This window comes from Haemaphysalis longicornis, unplaced genomic scaffold, assembly GCF_048455015.1.
Source record: "Haemaphysalis longicornis isolate Haplotype H1 unplaced genomic scaffold, Haemaphysalis longicornis Haplotype H1 scaffold_1, whole genome shotgun sequence".
Classification (NCBI taxonomy): Eukaryota; Metazoa; Arthropoda; class Arachnida; order Ixodida; family Ixodidae; genus Haemaphysalis; species Haemaphysalis longicornis.
Genome location: NW_027526203.1, coordinates 133277029 through 133300469, shown reverse-complemented (window position 1 = coordinate 133300469; position 23441 = coordinate 133277029). Strand labels below are relative to the sequence as shown.

Genomic DNA, 23441 nt, shown 5'->3' with positions numbered 1-23441 from the left:
GGGCGAGGCTAGGTTGAAGCAATTTTCAGGGTATCGCCCAATTAGTCTGACCAATGTAGATTATAAGATTTTAATGAAAGTACTTGCCAGGCGAATGCAGACCGTTGTAAAGGACATTTTGGGTCCGCACCAGACATGCGGAATTAAAGGGCGGTCAATTGTCACTAACATTCACAACGCCCGAAGTGTTCTCGAGTGTTGTGACAGCCTGCAAGGTGCCGTATCAATGCTCCAGATAGATTTGGAGAAAGCTCTTGATCAGGTGTCACACGAACTTTTGTTAGAAGTGTTATAGCACGTCAACGTAGGTGGTGTTATACTCAAGGGTGTTCGCATGGCCTATGGGTGCTGCACACAACTCGCCGTTAATAAAATGCTGAGTAAATCCATTCAAGTTAAACGAGGCGTGCGTCAAGGATGCCCGTTGTCTCCTCTGCTTTTTTGTGTATATATTGAAGCATTTTGTGTGAGTGTACGCTGATTAGCGTACGCTTATGATATAGCACTCTTTTGCGTTGATAGGAGTAGCATAAGCGTCGCTTTAAACCAGGGTGTCGAACCGGAACCGGAACCGAACCCGAATTCTCACCCGGAACCGGAGCTGAACCGGAACCGTATTTTTTCCGCCATTTTGGAACTTAACACGAACCGGAACGAATTGAAGGAACCGTTCCGAACCGGTTCCGGGGCTTCAAAACTGTAACTTCTAGTTTTCGATTATGGTGCCACCTTGTGTTTGATGATATTTTTACCATTCGCCCGACAGCACCACAAAATATTTTGTATAGTCTGTAGTACCACTATAACCCACCAGGTTCTCTGCTTATTATTACCCTTATTTAATGTAAAGTTGACTGTATATGCTATCAGTTTGCTTTAGATACTGCTTATCACCCTCAGTTTGCTTTTTCATTCAGAAAAAGTTAAGCTAGAACGTATATCCCGAAGGAGCACATCACGGATTGTTCCTCATAATTTTTATCGGCATGGTGTTTAATATTGTGTAAACTTGTTAATGTATTGTTAATTTCAGTGCATTCCTGCCCCCTTGTGAAGGCATTCAGGGACATTATCAACAATAAATCCATATCTTCCACTCATTTTAGTTTGAATAGGCAGTTATATAAAAAAACAGCGCTGAGACACAGACACTCCCAGTTCTCCAAGTCATCGGTACCTTTTCTTGTAGAGTGCCATTGTGTACCTTGTGCTCTCAGAGAGCAGGAGAACTGAAAAAAAAAATTGGAGGGCTTTATAATTTCCACTTTCAAAGTAGATGCGACCAAATTTCGGTATTATCTTGAGTCTTCTCTACCTTAAAGTTAAGGGTAGCATGAAAAAAGTCGAATAATGCGGATTGGCAGGTAAAAAGGAGTGGATTTGCGAGATGAGTGGATGAGCTAGTGAGAATTGGTGGGATTGGTGTGTTGATTAGTTTGGAGTAGAGGAATTAGAGGGTCGTTTAGATGAACTAGAGGGTGGTACCAACCACGATACCTTTGGGGTCCTTGGTATTTGTAAATATTGCGGCGGTCTCCTTCTCGACCAATTAGGAAATTTAGTTTCGCAGAAAATAGCCGGAAAGTTATGTGACGACCACCAGAATGCTATAAAATGCCTTTCTTTAAGCACGTTTTCCGCTGTTACGTTGTTTCTAGTGTAAGAGTGACATCTCGAACTGAAGTTAGTAAATAATTACCAAAGGCATATTTTATACTCATCTAAGGGTTTTCAAAACAAATATACAGGGTGTTACGACGATAATTGGAAAGTTGAAAAAAAAATTTTTGTGAGCGAACCGCTGCTCGGTTGACGCTCAAACTTCACACAAAGGTCGCATTTTATGGTCTATTTTGTTTGACACCGGGAACAACGACGGCACTTGCCTGCTTGTTGTGAAAATAAGTAAAAACGATTTTCGCCTATGGGAAAATGGTGGTCTCAGGGTCCCAAGCTGTGTCGAGTGCCTGGGACCCTGAGACACCTAGTGGGCGGCTGCAACAAATTTTCGCTGGAACCCCCCCCCCCCCCACCCCCTTTAAAACGTCCACCTTTCTACGGAGCTTTGGGAGATATCCTGGCCAGCTCAGGCCTCGAAGGTCAGCTGCGCCTGATCGAAAGGGCTGTCGACTCGGCCCGAGCTCAAGGCGTCCTTGAATGAGGACGCCTCTCTGAAGCTTTTCCTCGATTTAATTAAAGTTCATTCTCTCTCTCTCTAGAAGCGACCATTACCACTGCTTGCGACCTCACTAAGCTACTATCTTTCCTAGAACCCAATCGCTGCCACCTGTGGCTGAAGTGTCATTAGCAAGTTGTAATCGCTGGTCAGTGAGCCCTTATCCTTCCTTCTAACCGGCATGTTAGCAGATGAAAGGTGTGGATAATGACATCCGTTTAAACGCCACCTGCAACAGTTCACAGCGGAGGCTGACGCCGATGCGGGACATTTTTCGACTTCTAGCATTGCTAATGATCTCGTGTTAAAGCTAAAACGCCGTTGAAACTATGGGTAAGTAAAAAGTGTAACAGACAAACCAATTTATTTTAAATGTGAAATTTTCCCCTCGCCGTGCGAAAATACGTGCGCGTGCGCGCGCGCATGCGTCGACATCTGATGTTAGCAAAATAGACAGCGGGCGCACAGCCTCTGTGCTACCCGGATAAGTTTCCTGCAGTCTTGTACGGAACGGCGTTACAAGGAACGGCGTTCCTGGAACTAGTTCCTTTTTGGAGGAACGGAGGAACGCCACCGTTCCATTAAGGGTCGGTGGAACTGTAACGGTAACTCGTTACGTTTTTGAAGGAACGGCAGGAACGGCGTTCCTGCCGTTACATCGCTAGGATTCGCCTGTTTTTGATGCCAAGGCTCGAGTACAAAAATCCACAAAGCGCTACTGCGTTTCTCTTCCTATAAGATGGTAAATTCGCCCGCCCTTCAGCCGTACGTGCTTCCTCGAAGGTCAAAGGCAGAAAAATAAGCACGCAGCAGGCCGCAGCTTGTGTTTGCTTTCATGCTGGATGCTTGTGCGGCGTTCGACGGGTGAATAGTGTAGCCGCGGAATGCTTTTCACCCTTCATCGTTTGTCTGGGGAGGGCAGAATGCGCGTCTGGCCGATAGAATTGTTCCCTGGCGGGGAAAGAATAGAGAATTTCAGCAGTCCGTCCGTTCTGTCGTATGCGTTGTTACTGGGTTGGCTGGGACCCGGCTGGGCACTCGGGCATTCGTCGCGGTAGGGGGATTAGTTCCGCGGGCCTGCCTTCGCCATGTCCGTGCCTCCGCACCCTTCCTACTCGCCCTTCCGCGCGCTCAGGAGCAGACTGGTCCCGGTCAACGAAACGGACGGACTGCTAAACGAGATCCGGACATTTCGGTGTGGACATTTCTGTGCACGGACATTTTGGTGCACGACGTCTTGGCCCAGACATTTTGAGTGAGGGGATGTCCCAGGCATTCTTTGAACATTTTAGCTTTAATATTGTAATTTCGTGACTTGATATGATTTTACGTTCGAGACTTGTGCTTGCGCCGCCGTTCGTGGAAACGAACGCTAAACCCTGGCGGAGCATTGCCACGTGAAACCCAATTTCTGTAGCAGATGGTAAAAATTAACGTTGTTAATTTGGATTCGTTCAACCATTTTTCTGTTATTTTAACATTCATGTGAACAACCCTAATACTTTAAGTGTTACCAAAGCGCTTTCCTTTAACTTCACCCAACGGTGCAAGACGCTGCTGCTTTTAGTCTATTCCTCTCCTCCCCCCGCCTCCCCCCCAGGAAAACTTCCGCAAAAAAACAACAGAAAAACGAGGTCGATTAGGCGCGTATGCATTTCGTTTTCATTAATCTCTCAATCAATCTCGCCTTCGTTGCATTCGGTGTCAGTTCTACTTAAAACTAGCAAACCAACCATCGCACTACGGTGGCGTTACTTAGGGGAGGGGAAAGCTGAGCCCAACCGGAAATCATCCCCCTAAGTAGAGAGAGAGGGGTGTCACTTGTGCTAAACCATTGCGTCGACTGAACTTCGAAAACTTGAAGGCAACTATTGCCGCTCTCGTCACACAAGCCTATTCATTTTTTTTTTGCTCCTTATAATGGGAGGAAGCTATGTATACCTGGTGTGTCCATGATATGCGCGACTTGATGAGTTAATTCACAAGGGGACGACTGAAGGCGCAGAAAGAGCGATTCCTGGAGTGGGGGCGCCGACGATATGACCGCGACGCGCGGAAGGGCGTAGCCAGCAAACGACAGTGGCCATTGTGTTCTCAGCGGCTTTTTGGGTGGCTTTTTGTGTCACATTATAGAGGTTTCGTGCGCCCATGGTGAATGTAAAGCTTTTTCTCTGTTTTAAACGCGAAGTGTGCTATGTAATTGTTCTGAATGTATCACCCAATTCCTGCAAAAGCCTCCACTAAGAGGCTAGCAGTATGTTCTAAATAAAAAATAAAAAAATCACTGCGGTGACGCTTCGGAGACCGTGAACTCCACCACGCCAGTAGGATTTTCAGGGGAAACCGAAAATAATATGGCTGAAAAAGAAATCTGGTCGAGATTCGAGCGTACAGGCGGGAGGTGGGAGGGGGGGGGGCGCTAGAACAAAGAATTAAAATGTGGTAAATGTAGGCTTGTAAACATTAAACGAAGGTTGGTTGTCCCGAACACAATGGCTGGATTTTGTATGCACAACCGGTACGCGCTTAATCAGCATTTACGACATTACAACCTGCGGCTGTTTTCCAAAAGGTCCGTTTTTCCTCTCCGACAATATCCTAGGCCAGTGTTCGCGAATTCATTTTAGCAAGGCAGCCCAGCCTACGTAATACTCTTCATAAGGTTTTCTTCATTCTGATGGGCTAGCTAATGTTTGTTACTTTTTGGATATTGAGAGTGTGCATGTAATTTATGTAATTTGACGGTGTGATTAAAAAAAATACAAAAGAGGCGGTAAACCATCGTAAACACGGATAATTGTCTTAGCTAAAAAAGAGCGAATATAAATTAACAACCTCTCATAAATGAAAAAAAAAACGTGTGCTAAAGAATTCAATCGGCTGCATAACAGGTGTCCCCAGGAAGGGGTATTAAACAAAAATATATAAATGTAGAATTTCTAAAAATACCTGGCAAAGATCGAACATGGCATCAATAAAAAAAATAAATTCACTGTTCCAGATTGTTCTCCATAACCCACGTTAAGCGGAAATAAAAATATAATGGCTGTCGCAAACAGGCAAGCACCGGATAATTTGGTCGCTGAAATTTGGACACCGAAATTTCCGCTCCGAAATATCCTGCACCGAAATATCGTCGAGCCGTCCGGAGTTTGTCCGGTGCTCCCTGAAAAAATTCGCCTAGGAGCGTTTCTTTTGATGACCTTTATCTCCAGATAATCTGCTGCCGGTGGTGTTAATATTCTTATAATATACGCAGTTCGATGTGAGTTTTAAATGTCTCACTTAACTTCGACCCAGCATTATCCGACACTATATTTTAATTTAAAAACCTAATTGTAACGTTAATGTAACGACACGTTCCAATTTTCGAAGTGGAACTGGAACGCGTTCCTTTCGCAATAAAGGAACTTGTAACGGGAACTCGTTTCAAAATTGGCAAGGAACGAGGAACGAGCTTTCGTTCCTATTTTGGAGGAACGTGTACAACACTGGTTTCCTGCCCCAAAAAGGGGCTTCCCGCTTGCCAGTAAACTACCTGTCTGCCTGTCTGCCGGCCAGCCAGAAGATTCCGGCGAGGTTGAGGGATTCGGAGACGAGGGGTGGCCCGCCGGCCAGTGGGGTGGGGGTGGGGGTGTGGAAGGGCGCGAAGCCGCTCCACGGAGGCACTCGAGGGGACCAAAAAACGATGGTGGACGCACGGGTCGTCTGCTTCGTGGACGGACGGGGCGATGGACGTCCTGCAGGGAGGCTGTCCATTGCCAGAAGGTTATGGCGAGGATGCCACACCAAGGAAGATGGAGGCACCGGGGCGCTGCCAACTGAGCAGGAGGCTACACGCTTGCCTTCCAGAAGACTCCCAGTCGAAAAACACAACAGGAATTTCTGTCGCACAACAGAACTTTCTGTCGCACGACAGAAATTTCTGTCGCACGACAGGGATTTCTGTTGGGACTACAGGATGGTCGGTCGTGCGACAGGAAGTTCTGTAGTACAACTACAGAAAATCTGTCGTACGACAGGCATTTCTGTCGCACGACAGGAATTTCTGTTCGGACTATAGGGTGGCCTGTCGTGCGACAGAAATTTCTGTAGTACAACTACAGAAAATCTGTCGTACGACAGGCATTTCTGTCGCACAACAGGAATTTCTGTTGGGAATGCAGGATGGTCTGTTGTGAGACAGGAATCTCTGCAGAATGATGACAGAATGTCTGTCGTACGACAGAAATTTATGTAGTACAACAGACATATCTATAATGCGACCGACATTCTGCAGTCCCCACTACAAAAACCTTTCTAATAGAACTACAAAATTTATGTCGCATGAGACCTTTCTGTTGTACTTCAGTTATTGTGCAACACCCTGTAGGCACTACACAAACTTCTGTTGGCCCACAGACTGTCCTTCAGCCACTACATTCAGCATTCGGTAATTACCATTATTATCTGCCATGCGACATCATTTTGTAGTCCCTGCAGATTTTTATAGTGTGAAAGACAAGCTTAGATCCATTGCGAAAGTGTCACACGACAGACCGTTCAGTATTGCTACAAAATCTCTTGCTTACCCTGTCGGAAAACCCCGCGTTTTCCGGCATTAGGAGAGCGATGGAATAGCCCGGAAAGAACGGAATACACAGGAAAACGCCGCGCTGAACGACAGCAACGCGGGGAGGTTGCTGGAGAGCATCGAATAACATGGGACATTGCCTTTGGGGACAGGGCTTCAGCCAATGCGAAGGGGATATCACGAACGGGATAGTCCGGGACGGTATGGTGCCGCTGCTTGGCTGGACACGGGTATGCCGCGCGCCGTGATCGACGCAGATGCTCCGAAACTTGGGATCTATTCGATTCAGCCTGCACCTCTTGAACCAGTTCACAGCGGTGCAAAGCGGGTTCCGCCATCGGCGGAACCAGACCTGCACATTTTTCGTCTGCTTCTGCACCTCCTCGGCAGGGAGTGCAGGCAAAGCAATGAACCCGTCCTGCACCCGTCGGCACCACCGGTGAATCGAACGGCGCGGTTCAGGTGCCGCGAGCTGCACCGCTGAAACGAATGGCGAAGTGCGGCACCGCCTGAACTGGTTCACGCGGTGCAGGTGAAACGAATAGACCCTTGGTGTTTGCGGCCCGTGCGGTGCCGCAAAATCCCACTTTTTTTAGCGTGCGCTGCACGGAAATAATGCTGCGTGCGAGTGACGGTCATCTCGTTCAATTGCATTGCAAGCGTCTGTTGTAATGAACGTTTGTTGCATTGCGGCCATTAGCATTCCGGCCGTGTTGGAAAAAACCTTCGCTACAAATTTGCAATTAACAACACAACTTAGCACAAATCAGACTAATGTTGGAGCATCTAAGCCTAGCCCCATAATAAAAAAAATGGATACATAGAGAACTTCGGAAATTCCTTGGGTTCTTTGAGTGAATTGAAATTGCGTATATTGTACTGTGGACAATGTTTGATAAAAGAATCAGGCAACAAGGGTAGCCCCTCGGCAAAACAGACGCATAAAAAACAAGCAAGATGTGCTTTTTGAAGACGTGGTGTGCACATTGCAGTGCACATTCTGACATGTATTTCTGGGTGTCTTTGAGAGCCCCATTGTTTCAATCTGCGTGCTGTTGTTTTATTTTTTAGCGAGCAATTTGTTTATTTTAACGCGAAGCATGTGTTCAATCAAGCCGAAATAGTTAAAATAAGATTTTAAAAACAGCGAACCAGTTGCCGCTACCTGTGTGAAAAAAAAAAAAAAAGAAACGGCGCCAGTGAACTCGCTGCATTACCGAGATGTGTTAAAAAAATAAATGTAGAAAGAAAGAAAACGCGCGCCTTCCCTCTAGCCCGGCCCTTCGGAAGAAGTTCGGGGAAGCATCGTCACCACTGAAGGCATGTCGCGGCGCGGCAGAACTCGCGGGACGGGGAGACCAGAATACGAAGAATCGAGAGGGGTGAGGAGGGGTCGCGAAACAACTTCTCGTGATCGGCCGGTTCCCTCCTTACCCTTCCTTTGTTCCCTCCTGCTTTGTTCCCTCCTGCTTTTCGTCTCCCGGTCAAAATTTGCGGTGGCTGCGTGGCCCAGTGGCTCGTTCACATTTCACATTGGCGCTTTGCCTAGTTGAAGTTAGGCTTAACTTTTTTGTAAAAACGTGCATCTTATGTCCCCGCGGAGTGTCAGCAGCAACATTTGAAGCTTCGGAAGCTGTGGTAAAAGCAAGATCAGTGGTCCGGATTTCAAGCATCTCGATGTGAGGACTCCTCCAGCGACGACTAAAGGGGTATTCACACGACGGAGCGTTTCAGCGGAGAAATCCGAGGGAGGTCGTGACGTCACCGCAGGCGGAGATCCGCTCGGCCAGCTCCTTCGCTCACACGGAGGATGCGACTTTCTAAGGGACATCACTGTTTGCAGTCGCCTATCTCTAAAGCAGAGCTCCCGTAGCACCGCCGATTCCGCGACGGCGGCAATTTCTATTAAGCTCATACGTACTGATCTTGTCAACCGACCAAAAATTGGTCGTCGACGCGATGCAGGTGCTGCCGCGCGCAGAGAACGGCGCGCGACGTGGTAGCAGCCGGCCGGCCCACCTACAGGTCCGCATACTGATGTTAGGCTTAACACTGCGGCGAATATTCGATCGGCGCTCTGGCAAGCGGCTCAGGTGACGATTTTTAAAGCAACTTTCCATCACATCATTACCCCATTTCTCGTATACGCAGCTTTGTTTGCGCCTTGGGGAGCAATAACAAGCTGTCGCTCGAGCTACCGGCGCCGGCCTGCGCCGCTTCGCGGCCGCGGCCGCCGCTCGCCAAGCGCCCGTGCTGGTGGTGTACGCGGCTCCCTCAGTGGGCCTGTCATGTGGGCCACGCATTTTCGCGTCCGATGTATTAAGAAGCGATAAAAATAGAGTGCCTGCAACCGCTCTAGAACTTCAGCCGCGGCCAGCTGCCCGACGAGCAGACGAAATCCCGCCTCCTCCGCCGCCGAGCGTCGGAGGGTTTGTAGCTCGCGAGCAGAAGCTCCGATCTCCCATCGGAGGCGGTGCGCCGGAGAGAAACCGTGACGTAGGGGTCACGTGGTGCGCACTCCGAGGAGCGAAACGGCGGATTTCTCTCTCGTGTGAATATCCCTTAACCGGGGTGCTTGGGATTTAATGTGAGTGAATGCGACAAATCTCGCAGGCAGCGTGATTTGGAATACGTGCGATGTGCTTCGACAATCGACTGAACTTGCCACGATCCCTGCGTGACTTCGGCAGGTATCGTGCGTGCATACTCTTCAAGATAGGCTCCGGACAGCGAAGTTTGCCGCGCGAGCGCAGCGCCAGCCGCGGCAGACCCGCACAACTTTGGGTCGGTCCCGCCACGCCGACCGCCTTCAGCGCCAGTGAACGCAACTTTGAAAAAACGTTTGTTATAACGTTATTTGTGCCTGTATGTACTACACAGTGCAACGAAGTCATGCAAAATGTTATATAGTCGGGGGAAGCCTCCAAATAAAACGGGGCACTGATAAAATGCTGTCCCCTCGCTGCCGAGCCGTAGGCCAGCACAACTGGGAAGCATGGGTTCAAGGCTTTGCATTCTCCCGCGGATTCTTCTTCTCTGTTTTTTTTTCCGCAGATACCGAGCATGGTTACTGAATCTTGAAAGGCCCGCATTAAGCGAGCGGATTACATGCTGCCGTGGTGTACGATTAGCTTGTTAGTAGGCTGGTTAGCAGGCGGTCAATACACATAAGTGCGCTCTGAATTTGGTAACAAAGAGGGCCCCCAGGCACAGTTATAGCACTGTAGTTTTATCACCCAGCGGTTCTACTCTGCTTGATCTAATATTCCACGTGCTTATACCGCCGAATTAAATACGTATAACCACATATGGGGCGTGGACACTTATAGGCGTTAATGTTTCCAAATGTTTCGCGAGCTTTTGGATACCATAAAATCACCGCCTCTTCTTGCGAAAGAAACAATCAAATTGTTGTCTAAGCCGCTGAAAAGCAAAGAAAAATAGAGCTAAGACGCGCCGCAATAAAAGTTGGAACAATATGCACACAGGAAAAAAAAATTTTGCGTTCGGGGAGGAGCAGGAGGAGGACAAACTTTATTTATCCCGTCCGTTGTGATTGCGGTCACTCTGGACCAGTGAAAGGTGTGCTCAGGGAACTAAATTTTTCTCCCGTGACTTGTTGTAAAGATGGTGATGGTAATAAAAGCGCTACTATTCCTTCCTGCGGAGGTCTCCTGCCGAACCCGTTGGCGTGGGGAGAAAAAAATACCCGAATATGAATATTCCGTAATTTATTCTGATACGCCTATTAGATGTTCTGCTTACCCCTCCGCCCATCCCATCCCATCCCATCCCATCCCTGCCCAAAGGAATTTCTTGTGATATCCTTCTCGTGAAGAGTTTCTTTTTTCGGGGCGTGTTTACATGTATGCAACTAACGCACTGGGCTACAACTGGAAGCCCAAAAGTTGCTCGGCGAAGCGGGCTTCGCCGAGAATTAACGTCCGCACTTTCGCTATACCTCAACAAACGTGAATTTCATACTGTTACATGTATGGGGCCTCACATTCGGATCAAAGACCTATATGTAACTTGCATGTGGTCCAGTTAGTAGTTCTGCAGTCGCATGCAAGTGCACTCACATGGATGGAATACCCCGCGCGGGAACATCGCGCAACGTCTTATATATTTGCAGACAAAGCCTCCACTTTTGTGAATTGAACAATATAAATTACGTTTTCTGTTGAAGCGAAACATGCTGATCTTAACGAAGGTTTGCCCCGCAGACAGGCTGTACATGCGTTTCTCTTGTGGGCATCACTCCTATGCGGCCTATATATGTGTTCCTATACGCGAGTTTAACCGAATAAATCCTTCTCCATTCCTATGCACTATGTGGCAGGAAAACTTTACAATCACTTACTTCGTTTTAAGCCCAAAAGGGGCGACTAATATGTTTAATACGCGCTGCAAAAAGAAGAGCGCCCCCGAGCCAGCAGCGTACCAGCTTGCGGGGACCGACCCAGTGTTGCGCATATCTGCCGAAGATGGCGCTGCGTGTCGCGGGCTCCGTGTCGCCCTCTGGGCGCTGTCCGGAGCCTATAGTGCAGCACCACAGAGACGTGCGCTTTTCGCCACAGGATATCCTTCCACCCCTTGCTGTGCGAATGCAACGGAACAAGGTTCACAAAGGCAAGCATTCCAGCTAAAGATTGACTTTCCATTTTAATTTTCTCACGTTCTCTCACGTTTTGCAGTGTAAAAAAATATTTGTTCACTTGTGTTTTAATGGCCCTAACTAATATAAGGAACGAATTTTCGAATGGTTATTGTCGATGCGCGTTTAATAAAAATTATTTGTTTGGTGTAACAGCAACATAAGAGGGCAGTAAAAGCCTCTCCATGACAAAAAGTGAAGCCGCGGTAGTGCCCAGGAACAGTGTTGTAAAAAGAGGAAAATAAAATGAATAAGCACCGCAAACTGCTTTTTTTGGGACTGTGATCAGGCATGTGCAGTCTGCGTAACATCAAACTTTTGTATTGCATGCATGAATGTACCACTAGTTGCATTGCTTAAATGCCTTTTGGTTCAGCTTTCTGAAACCAGTTATTCACTGAAAACAATTTCAAGCTTGTACCAGAAAGGCAAGAATGACCCCAAATGCTTATGTTTGTTTGTCATATTTTTATGGAAATTGTTATTGAAATTTTGAAATTGAAATTGAATGAAATTTTATTAAAATCAGGCATACTTCAGGTACTTAATAGAAAAAACATCACGGGAAGTAAATTTCCTATGCCAAACAAGTTGAAATTGGAGACATGACAGGATTTACTACGAAAACAGACATGACAGGATTTACTACAGACTACAGGACAGGATTTACGACAGACTACAGGACAGGATTAACTACAGACTACAGGACAGGATTTACTACAGAATACAGGACAGGATTTACTACAGACTACAGGACAGGATTTACTACAGACTACAGGATAGGGTTTACTACAGACTACAGGATGTCCCATTCCCTCACAGGATCATTCTGTCGTATTTTTCTGTTGTGTTTTTCGACTGCTGAGGCAAGGATACATAATTTGGAAACGAGGTGCGGCCAGACACTCGTCGGCGAGGGGAGTGGATCGCAAAGCGGTACAGCGACGGCTACGTAGAGCCACATTTTAGAGCGCAGCTTTTAAGCGCCCGCTCCTGTGGTTTCGCATACTCCCTTAGCGTCGCCCCCGTTGTAACCGAGAGAACGAAAAGGCCACCGCAGGTAGAGTAAGCAGGAAAGCGGAGGATGAAAGACGGCGAAAGTGTGAGGGTAAGGGACATGCTCGCCGGTGGCGACGGGCAACGAGATAACGACAGAGTGTAGCGTGCGCAGTCGTGCGTTTGCTGAGGCTTCCTGAGACGCAGCAGCTATGCGCCGTCGCCGAGGAAGCTGCAGTTCACGCCGCACTCAAATTTCGCAGGAAAACTGCAGGATATGAAACTGCGGGTTTCTGAGCCAAGAATAAAGTTAAAATAAGTTCTACAAACAAGTGAAACCAAATAAATAAAAATAGACTTGCGGCCATAAAGACTACTGATTTCACCTGCACACACATATACAGCCTTAAGTGTCCCAGCGAACCCTTTATTTCGTATCAGTTAGTGTTGTAATCGATGACCTACCATAGAAAACATTTTGCAGTGGATTGTACAGTTCACAGGACTCTTCAACGCTTTCTATAAACGCTTTCACTCTTTACGTCGCATCTGGAAGCGCTGAGAAATATATAGCCATTGCCAGCATGGGGTGGCACTGCGTAATTTGCACGTCGCAGCGGATACGCCTTCGTTTCTGCTTTGATTTTGCGACCTTCTTTTTGAATTGGCTAGGGAAAGCCGGCAAATAGCCGCTACACCCCTGTAATGACGTAATTCCAGCGGTCGAAGAACGCAGAGACTGGGAAGAAGAGATAAATATTTTGAGCAAGTTTCTAAGTTCTCTGATGGGCATAGAGCAGTAATGTTTGGCTGAGGTACTTCGCGACCCCGTAATATAAGTACAGGATGTGTTGGTTTTCTACGTTCTGCAAGCATTCAAGATTTAGAAAAAAAGTTGACGGAAGTGGTTAGGGTCCCTTTAAATTGTCCAAAGCAAAACATTTCCACAAACAAACCTACATTGTGACTTCGTTTTTATACCGACGTCACAGAGAAACGAAAACCGAGCGCAACAAAAATAGCAAAAAAAAAAAGAACTCATGCCTTTTTTCCCGAACCCGTTTGAACCCGTTTGAACCGGTTCGAACCGGAACGGAAAGGTGCTCCGGAACCGAACCCAAACCGAACCCGAAAGGCTTGAACCCGAACCTGAACCGAACCCGAAAAAATACCGGTTCGACACCCTGCTTTAAACACCCTCAAGTTGTTTTGCAAATATAGCGCCAGTGGCGTTAATTGGCAAAATGTTTGGGTTTTTGGCATGGACACTGGGACAAGGCTCCGGATGTCTTCGAGTGTGTCAGTTCGCAGACGACGCCAGCGAAGTACCTAGGTGTGCCTTTAGAAAATTATACCGATAGTGACCCTTACTGGCGCAGGAAGGCCGTCGAACTGCGCGAAAAGGTCGAAAAATGGAAAGGCACTGGTCTGTCAGTGTTTGCGAGAGCCTCAGTGCGCAATGTGTTTTTTTTTATGAGTAAACTATGGTATGTTCTACAGGTATTGCACTGTTCGCGGAAGAACATACAGGCACTCCACCGTGTTTTTGCAGTGTTTATTTGGGAGACGACATGGGAACAAACGAGCCGCACAAACCTGTTTCGGCGCGTGCGCCTCGGAGGCCTTTCGCTCTGGCATTTGTTCTTGCGGCAGGTCGTCAATCATTTTATTGTTTCTGCGTGACGTACAGGAACCTTTCTTGCGCACTACGTGTCAGATAAAACTAGCTAGGTCACTGCCTGATTTTATTGTTTCGACAGCGTGTTTTTCTTTTGGCGCACTCAGAGGATATTTCCGTGAAGTAGTTCTGGCAGTCCAGTTTTAAATGCAGAGCATTTCTTTAACTCGCACTGTCACCCGTCGTGCCTCGACGTCGTCCGCAGCCAGCCGGCGAGGCGCAGGTCCGCACCCCTCCCCCTTACACTATAAAAAAATAGTTATCGGCGCCTGGTTTCGATCCCACGACCCTGCGGGCGGAACGCAAGGTACATGGTACTCTTCCCACGGCGCCACAAAGCCGACACAGAATCAAAGGCTACGAACGCGCCTTATATCCTTGACTCATTCAAACTACGTCAAGAAGCTGCTGATACAACGCATTCACTACCTGTGGGCGGAACGCGAGGTACATGGTGCTCTTCCCACTGCGCCACAAAACCGACACAGAATCAAAGGCTACGAACGCGCCTTATATCCTTGACTCATTCAAACTACGTCAAGAAGCTGCCGATACAACGCATTCACTACCACCAACTCCCCAAACACTAAACGTTAACGCAATACACCCACCCCCTATGCGACGCATTTACTCGAGTCCCCCTCGCGGGGAGATGGGCCCAATTTTTTTTTTTACAAGCCCGGTTCACTCATGAATATTTGTCCAGTGTGACGCGCAAAAAACTTTACCGAGACCTTGCGGACATTTTATTACCTGTGCCATTGTATAGATCAATGTACCGCGCAGGGCCAGGCCAGGATTGCTTAAGCGTGTCAAAAGAATGGTGGTACCGCCATGGTGAAGACATTTTTCTTTAAACTTCACGCTGGCGTGCTACCCGTAAAGACGTGGCAGAAAGACAAGGGTTTGTACCTCCCAGGAGGCGTTCAGTGTTATCCGTGCAAGAAACCCGAGTCGATCGAACATCTGTTTTTAGAGTGTTGGGACGGAGTATTTTTCTGGGACGTGCTTCAGCGCACATTAAAGAAAGATTTCCCTCTAGACGCACACGGAATACGGTTTTTGCCCATCGAAAGTGAAGACGGTGTACCGTACGACCTCGTCATGGTTCTGGCCCTGCACGGCATTTGGAAGTCGCGTATGGCCATACGCCATCGTGATGTTGATGACAAACGCTCTAAAGAGTATTTTTCTGAGTCAATTCGGTAGATTATTGAAGTATGGAGGGCTCAGCCGGAGCCTCCAGAATGGTTGCCTGTGATGGAAACATTGACAAGCATGAAACAATTTTAGCTGGCTTCTGCTACCCAAGTGTCGGCTAGCAGTTTTATCAATGTAGTGTTGTGTCGTTGTATTGCAATAAAGTAAGGCAATAAAGAAAAAAAAGTGGTGATAGCTAAATCATAACGCGATGGACCCAGGTTCAATTACGACCACGGAAAGCGTTTTTTTTTGTTTTTCTTCTTTTTTTCCCCAGTTTGCTGCACACATTATTGTTCCCCGCCGCTGCTCACCCCGCACCCCTCGGGCCTTCGGCGTGGCCCAGGGCTTCGGTTGCTGGTTTCACGGCGTAAAGGTCGCGGGTTTGATTCCCGGGACCTCCCTAACCACTTTTTTTTCTTGAGGCGCGCACTCCCAACACTTGCTCGAGGGCTCCTTGTCTCAGGACACCTTTCCTCACACTTCAAGGGTTTCTGGTACGACGGACGTATATTCCTCGGCGTAAACAGCTCCGCTGTTGGAATGCACCGATCAGGGGCGGCATTCTCGTCTTTGTCCATTTTAAAAACGTCCTTTTTGCGTCCGTTTTATTGTGACGTACTTCTAGTTGTAGGCGGGCTTTGGGTCGACTTTTGCGCAGCTGTTCTTGTAAACACATTTTAAACGACTAAACCTATTTTAAACTATCTTTTAGGTGTTCATTGTTCCGCCAGCGTACCAACAACAAGGCGACGAAAAATCGTCTGCCCCAAATCGTCTGCTCCGAGAAGCCGCGGCTCATAGCTCCGCTGGCTCCACCGTGCTTGCATGGCGTCACATCCGGGTGTTCAGTTTTAGCCAATGAGGGCTTGCTCAAAACAGGAACTTTTGAAACGGACACAAACCGTTTGGATGAAACGTGCTTCCAACTCTATTGTTCGCGGAACGCAGACTGGGTTGTTGGCCGCAACAGCGGCAATAGGTAGGAACTTGGGCGGCGACAGATAAGCGAGAGTACTGGGCGTGTTATCTTGCTGCTGCACCCGTAGAGCTCGCGGCCGGCCGGCCACCTGCTGCTGATCTGCTTGCTGTCGCAGGGGGTCTGTTTCGTGCGCACGGAGTGTTCGTGCGCATGCCGTGTGTAGCGCGAGCCTTGCACGAACGGTAATGTGACGGCATGGAGTTTCTTAGTAAGTATACTGGAGAGGAAACTGCGCCTCGTAAGCCATGTCGTCGTGGGGGTTCATGGGAAGACACCCTTTTTGGCTTGGGCTTGGCATGACGATTCGATTCTTAAGCGGTTTTGGGGATTTGCTTTCTTCACTATGCATTAACACGTTTACGAGCTACAAGGTAGCCGAAATCCTTCAGTTTCTGTTGTAGCCCGTGTTGAGTGAAACAGCAGGCAATGCGTGATCGCACCTGACGTTGCTCATGCCGCAGTCGAAGGACGTGTGACTGAGCGGGTAATATGCCGCCGCGAAATTTGTAGCCGACGAAAAGAAGAAACAAAACTTACTTCGACGAAGACAAGATACGGCAGATACGGGCGGTTGTATGCGTCCCATCTTGTCATCTTCCACGACTGTTTAACGCCACGTTTTCATTTTTCTTGTATAGCTGGCGGTCGCGGTGCACCGGTTCACCACGAAGCAATGTTTTCATAGGCACACTAAAAAAAACTTTCGAAACTCTTTAAACAACTTATTATTTGAAATAATGGTAAAATTAATAAAAGCAGTCTCTAATGAGTTACACCCCAAATATTAACATTGTTCGTAACTACAACCTTGGCCTGCGGAATAGCAGGCACTACCGTTCCGGCAAAAATGCGCTTTACTTCTTTTTTCCTTAGTTTTAAAACAATCTGTTTTATTTTCCCACTTACATATATAACTGCACACTATTCTTCGCGTTTTTGTGGCACTTTGTTTAAATTTGTGGTACTAAAACGTTTCTATCCAAGCCAATGATGAAACTAAGGCGAGCGCAATGTATAATGGCGGTCCATGACGACACAGACGAAATTGATGTGAGCCGCATAGACACTAGCGCCAGATTCCTCTCTAGTGTATACTGTTAGATACTCTATGTGTGACGGTATACCTTGTTCAAACACATCAAGATCGCTTAGGTATGCTTCTGAAGGCACGCTGACGAGCCTAAAGTGTGCGAGAACACATCACAAAGTATCTCATTTCCCAACACACGCACACAGCCCTGCAACCAGTAGGACAAATACGCGCTAGATAAACGAGGGCACACGATTTTCAGGCATACATAGTTTCAATCATTTCAGATCGGCAATGAAAACAATTGAATTTTCCTGTTCTCTTGGTACGAACGTCCAGTGAATAAGTACTATTACACAGCTAGAATCTGTTGTATGGTCCGGCATTTTGCGTTGGACACTTTTACTGTCAACCAATTTACGTAGTTGTGTTTAAAAATATCCAGGAACAATGATATTACCCCGCCCGCGAACCGTTCCTCCTGTATTGTTTACTTATGTGTTTCGTTGTGAGCGTCTGGCCGCGTCCGGCTGTGCTATCTATTTTCAAAGCAAAGCGCGTAATCAGCTGCTCTTTCTTTGGTATGCCGCACAGGCTCTTTCATCTTGGTGTTCAAAGCAGTCACAACAAAGGGACAAAGAAAGAAAGAGAGACGCAACTCGCAAATATTGGTTTAATGAAAAGACACACAAATATATACTCACTAAGTCTCGCGTGATGCGTTCTGCTCGCCCAAGACAAAAATAGTCGCCACACCGCCCTGCGAGAGTGGATGCCCAGCGAAGCTGTTGTAAACCACTAGAAATGCTGACGGGGGAGGGTATGAAACGTTTATCGTCGTCTAGGCGAGCTTGTCGCTTGAGCTCGGCTTCTCTGGCCGTAAATCCGGGTCCTGCCTGCTGAACCATGCGCTCGGCGTCTTGGGCAAGAACTGCTCTATTTACTGACACTAGTCCTTTTTAGTCTTCAAACATATTCTGGAAACATAATCTTTACCAGCAACAGATGGTGGGGGTCCCGTTATTCACAGGCGCCTTATCATCTGTAATGCGGTTTCGATGCTTGTTGTGGGTTTTTAAAAAACGAATACTGATCGAGCTCTATGCCGTATGCCTGATTAGCGTCTCACGCGTGAACTGCTGGGTCCTACCTGGGTTTTCCGTTTACGGCACGAAATTTTCCGACCAACTACAGGCTAACAGCTTCGCTGTAAAATAGTGAAAGCAACTTGAAGTCGGTATATTTGTGCGTCTTTTAATCCAGTAGTTGCGAGTTAGCGCCACGTCGTCCCTCTTTCTTGTTCCGGTGTTGTGAGCGCTTTGAACACCCGGCCAAGATGAATAGCTACCCACTTGCCCAATTGTCCGTTCTACAGGCTATCTCATTAGATAGGGAGAGTGCTCCGTTCTGTCGACGTAGACTAAAGTAATCGCAAGGGTTCTAGATCTAATTCGACTGCTCCAGAAATGATTACGAGACAAAATAAATTCTCGCCGGGCAAACGCCGCTGTATTCCATTCGCCGACACCCGTCTGCTCTGTCGCCGCTTGTGCATTCTTGAGTGCTTAGCGGAGCACGAGCTTGCTGCAATAAACTTTTGTTGTTTGAAGAAGCCTGCGTCGTTTTTGACTACGTGACAATATAACAGGCAAACGAAAGGCAAACTTTTCAGTAACCACCTCCTGAGGAAAGAGGTCTGTACCAGGAGGAATAGGGAAAGGCGTAGTCCCGGAAGCTTCATCAGTACTCCCGATTAAGTCCATATACAGGCAAATGAACCCCGATAAGAACAAGTCTCGGTGTTTTTAGTAACAAAGAGAAAAACCTCTAAAGCAAAGGCTTCACATTCGTGGATTGTCCTCCATCGACAGAAGCGGCAGTGGCGACACCGGATGAGCCGCAGCCAAGGCGGCGCTAGCGAATACGGCCCGGGGACGATTTCAGTGTCAACTGTACTGTAGACCTTCTTACAAGGTATACCGAAAAGGAATGGGCCGCTGAAACCGCATGCAACCATGGCACGAGTATAGCTTCCAGCCTTGCTTCGTAATGTTTTATTGTAATCATCATCAGGGTCCACTGCAGGACAAATGCCTCTCCCATTGACCTCAACCCGCTCCTGTCCTGCGCTGCCCGAGTCCATTCCTGGCCTCCGAATTTCGTCCTCCATCGCGTTAGTGGCCCTTCCCTTTTCCCAGACCAATCTCGGTATCCACTCTGTTATCTCCACCGGTTGTCCCTCCTACTCACTACGTGGCCAGCCCAAGTCCAGTTCTTTCTCTTAATTTGTACTATGACATTTTCTACTCGAGTTTGCTCCCTGATCCAGGAGGCTCGTTTCCTTCCCTAAGGGGTTACCCCATCATCCTTCGTTCCATGGCTCGTTGGGCCGACCTAAGTTTGCTTTCCATTTGTTGAGTAAGGCGCCAAGTCTGCGCTCCATACATCATCACCGGCAGCCCGCATTGCTTGTGTATACTATATTCTCTTTAGTGATGGAGGTAGCTTACTTTTCATTAATTGGGAGTGCTTGCCCAGCGCACCGCTGCCCATATCTATTCTGCGCCGGATTTCTTTCTCGTGGTTTGGACCAGCATTGACAACTTGTCCAAGGTAATTATACTCTTATACTTGTTCTAGCGTTGCATTACCTAATCTGAAGAGGCCGCTTCCCGCATGCTTATTGCTTATCACTTTGGATTTATTTATATATTTATTTTTAGCCTTAAGACCGTGCTTCCTGATGGCAGTTCCTGAAGCATTTGTTGCAGGTGCTCTGCCGACTCACTGAGAAAGACAACGTCGTGTGCAAACCTCAAATGGCCCAGGTAATCCCCGTGTATCCGTAATGCTGCATTTTCCTAGTCAAGCTTCCTGAATACCCCCTCCAGACACGCTGCGAACAGTTTTGGCGAAATGGTATCTCCCTGTCGCACTCCTTTCCTGATCGGGAACTTTTCGCTTGTCTTGTGAAGGATTTGCCTGCCCGTAAGCCCCTTATATATGCCATCAGGAGTCCTATGTAGGCCTCGTCTATTCCCTGGTCTCTGAATGCTTCAGCACTGTGGCGGGGCTTACTGAATCAAACGCTTTTTCAGTCCTTAAATGCCTGTAAAGGGGCTTATCTTAATCCATGGATTTTTCTTTTACTTAATTGAGGACATGGATGTGATCTATTGTAGAATATCCTTTTCTGAACCCAGCCTGTTCCCGGGGTGGTTGTAAATCTAAGCTATCGCTTACACGGTTAATTATTACCTCGGTAAACAGTTTCTATACAACCGAGTGTGTACGCTTATGTGTCTGTAATTCTTAAAGTCGTTGGAATCTCCCTTCCGGTGAATCAGAATTATATTGACATTTTTCCAGGCTGTGGGCACATTTAAAGTCCTTGTGCATTTGGAAAATGGGTCAGCAAGCTTTTGTCGTACAATGTCTCCTCCCTCCTTTACAAGATTTACGGTTATGCCTTCGTAACCTGCAGCTTTCCCTCTTTTCATGCCCTTGAGAGCCTCTTCTACTTTCTATTTAGTTGCTAGTGGGACGTCGTTAGCTAAGGTTGTAGGCTCAGTAGTTGCCTCTGGTCCAGCACCGCTGGCGTAAAGTCTGGTGTGTAGAATCGTTTCGCCATTTTTATTGCCTCGTCCATGTTGGGAATAACGTCACCCCGTTCGTCGCCGAGTGCGTACAGTATATCTTTCCGAACAGCTAGCTGCTTTTTTGTTGCTTCTAGGCTTCTCCGCTCTCCAGAGTTTCCTTGATCCTGACCGTGCTGTACGCACAGATATTTCCACAGCTCCGGAAATTCAGTTTGATCCACCGTACTCGACAGTTTCATCTTTCGACAGTTTCAATAAGTTTCTTTGTTTTCTGATGTAGTTTGCCAGATTGCTTCTGACTGGCTGCTTCTCTCACAGCTGCTGCTGACTCTGTGATTACCGCTGTTCGGTTGACACTTCGCTTGTCTACACTGTCCTCGTTCTTCCCGGTTGAAAGGGCGAATTTTTTTGGAAATCGGATTTTGAACTCCTGCGTCCTGTCTTTGACTGACTCCATGACTGGGTTTATTACTTTTGACGTTTTAGGGAATGTGAAAATACCTAAAGTGCCGCGACATAGACGATGAATGAATGAATGAATTTATTTAGAAGGGAGAGGTCGAACGATAAAATTGTTTATTTGCATGAATATGTATAAAATACAAATACGTCGTTGCAGCAAAATAAAGCAGATGGATGTCTAGGTGAACATTATCGTCAGCAATTTTAACGGGCCAAGTGCGCTGTTACAAAATACTTTTAACTTCCGAAATACCCCAAGAAGGCCCATTTTAATCGTTTTATTATTATTTTTCAGGTGACAGAGCAGTCCGTAAATGTCGCATACTGCAGGCGATACAACGTTTACGCCACTATAGACCCGTGCCTGAGCGACGCTCCCATGCAGACGAACTCCGTGGGTGTTGAGTTCAGTCCTCCCGTCCGGACGTCACCTGGCGAACGTGCAAACTTAGGGGCCCACCCTGTGAAGCACCTCGTGTCCCGGCGGTGTTGAGGGGGTTCGAGCGTGCCATCGTGGTCCCCGGACTTAATTTGACCGCATCACTTCCCTGCCCACCCCTTTTATAGGCCTCTGTTGCTTATAAAGTTTCATCTATTTATTTATTTTTTGCAGTACCCGTAGCGATAGTGTGGCATTAGGGACGGGGGACGAGGATAAAAATAGAATGTTCAACAATCAGTACAAACTATTTCACAGCAAATTCAACGTACTTTACGGCACGACAGTCACAATAGCACAATTTGAAAGGCTTCAACCAGCAACCAGGTAAGTTATAACGAGGAAAAAAGGTGCACGTTACAGACATTTGTGGCAGTGTTCTGCGGTAAACTATTCCGGACAGTTCGAAATGGGCTTGAAAAATAAACGATTCTTAGCATTTGGGTTGCAGTTTATTTGTCTAGCCTTGTTCAAATGACCTAGAGGTAAGGAATATGTACTGTTCTGGCTCAATACTTCCTGCAAATAAATATAGTCTGGAAGAACTTAAAGCCCAGTGACTTTCTTCGTGTATCTAAATTGCTTCAGCTTAAAGGGGCACTGACACAAAATTTTGAAGGCGAGATAACGTCGGAGATAGATTGGTGGGAACACATATACATCATCTGCAAAATATCAGCGGCGAATACAGCCTAGAACATATTTAAAATCAATTTTGAAGTGTGCGAAACGCAACCGAGCAGCCAGCAGAGGACCACGCGCAATTGTAAATAAACAACATCCAAACACGTCACGAGTTTGTGTTTGCCGCTTCCGCGCTACCGGCGTTTTACGCGGGCTCGCCCGGCTCGCCGCTCCAATCGGAGGGCCGGAGGGCGGAGCTTCTGCTCTCGAGAACGAACGACCCGATCGTTGGCGGCGGAGGCGCCGTGATTTCGTCAGCTAATCGGGCAGCTGGCCGCGACCAAAGTTCTACAGCGATTCCAGTCACTCTGTTTCTATTACTGTTTATTACCATTGGATGCGAAAACGCGCCGGAGGCACGAAAAGCCCACTGAGCTAGCCGCACGGTCGCTGTGCAGGCGGCGGCCACGGCCGCGAAGTGGCCCAGGCCGGCGCAGGTAGCTCGAGTGATAGCTTGTTACCGCTGCACGAAATTGTCCCCAAGTCCCGACCATAGTGGCTTACATGAGAAAGGAGTTAATGATGCGATGGCGGGTTGCATTAAAAATTGTCATCTGCACCGCTTACGAGAGCGGCACTCGAATATCCGCCGCAGTGCTGAGCGAACACATCTGTAGGCGGACCTGTAGGCAGACCGGCCGGCTGCTCCCAGCGCGCGTCTTGCCACCCACCGTCTCGAGCGCCGCGCGTCGTTCTTTAGCCGCGGTAGCATTTGCACTCGCAGCGTCTGCGTCACATCCACGGTCGCTTTCTAATTAAGCGCCTCACGAGATCAGTACGTGGGGGCATTCGCAGAAACTGCCGTCGATGCGGATTCGGCAGTGCTACGGCGGCTCTGCTCTGTGATATCCCTCCGACGGTCACGTGGTCAGCTTTGTTCACACAAAATCCACAAAATCCATCGTTTCACGGCACTCGCTGAAACCGAAACTGCGACTGGCCGCATTTAAAATCCCTCTAATTAA

The 23441-nt window shown here is 47.7% G+C and overlaps 1 protein-coding gene across 1 annotated transcript in view; it reads left to right on the top strand.

Annotated features, from left to right (window-relative positions):
* The window catches only part of LOC144151751 (uncharacterized), a 65877-nt gene extending 43613 nt beyond the window's left edge, over nucleotides 1–22264 (top strand). Inside the window, exon 7 of the mRNA XM_077682911.1 lies at nucleotides 21649–22264. Within this exon, the coding sequence (XP_077539037.1) occupies nucleotides 21649–21758 (110 nt within the window). The 3' untranslated portion in view covers nucleotides 21759–22264. The remainder of the gene's footprint in view (nucleotides 1–21648) is intronic.
* Nucleotides 22265–23441: the final 1177 nt, after the last annotated feature.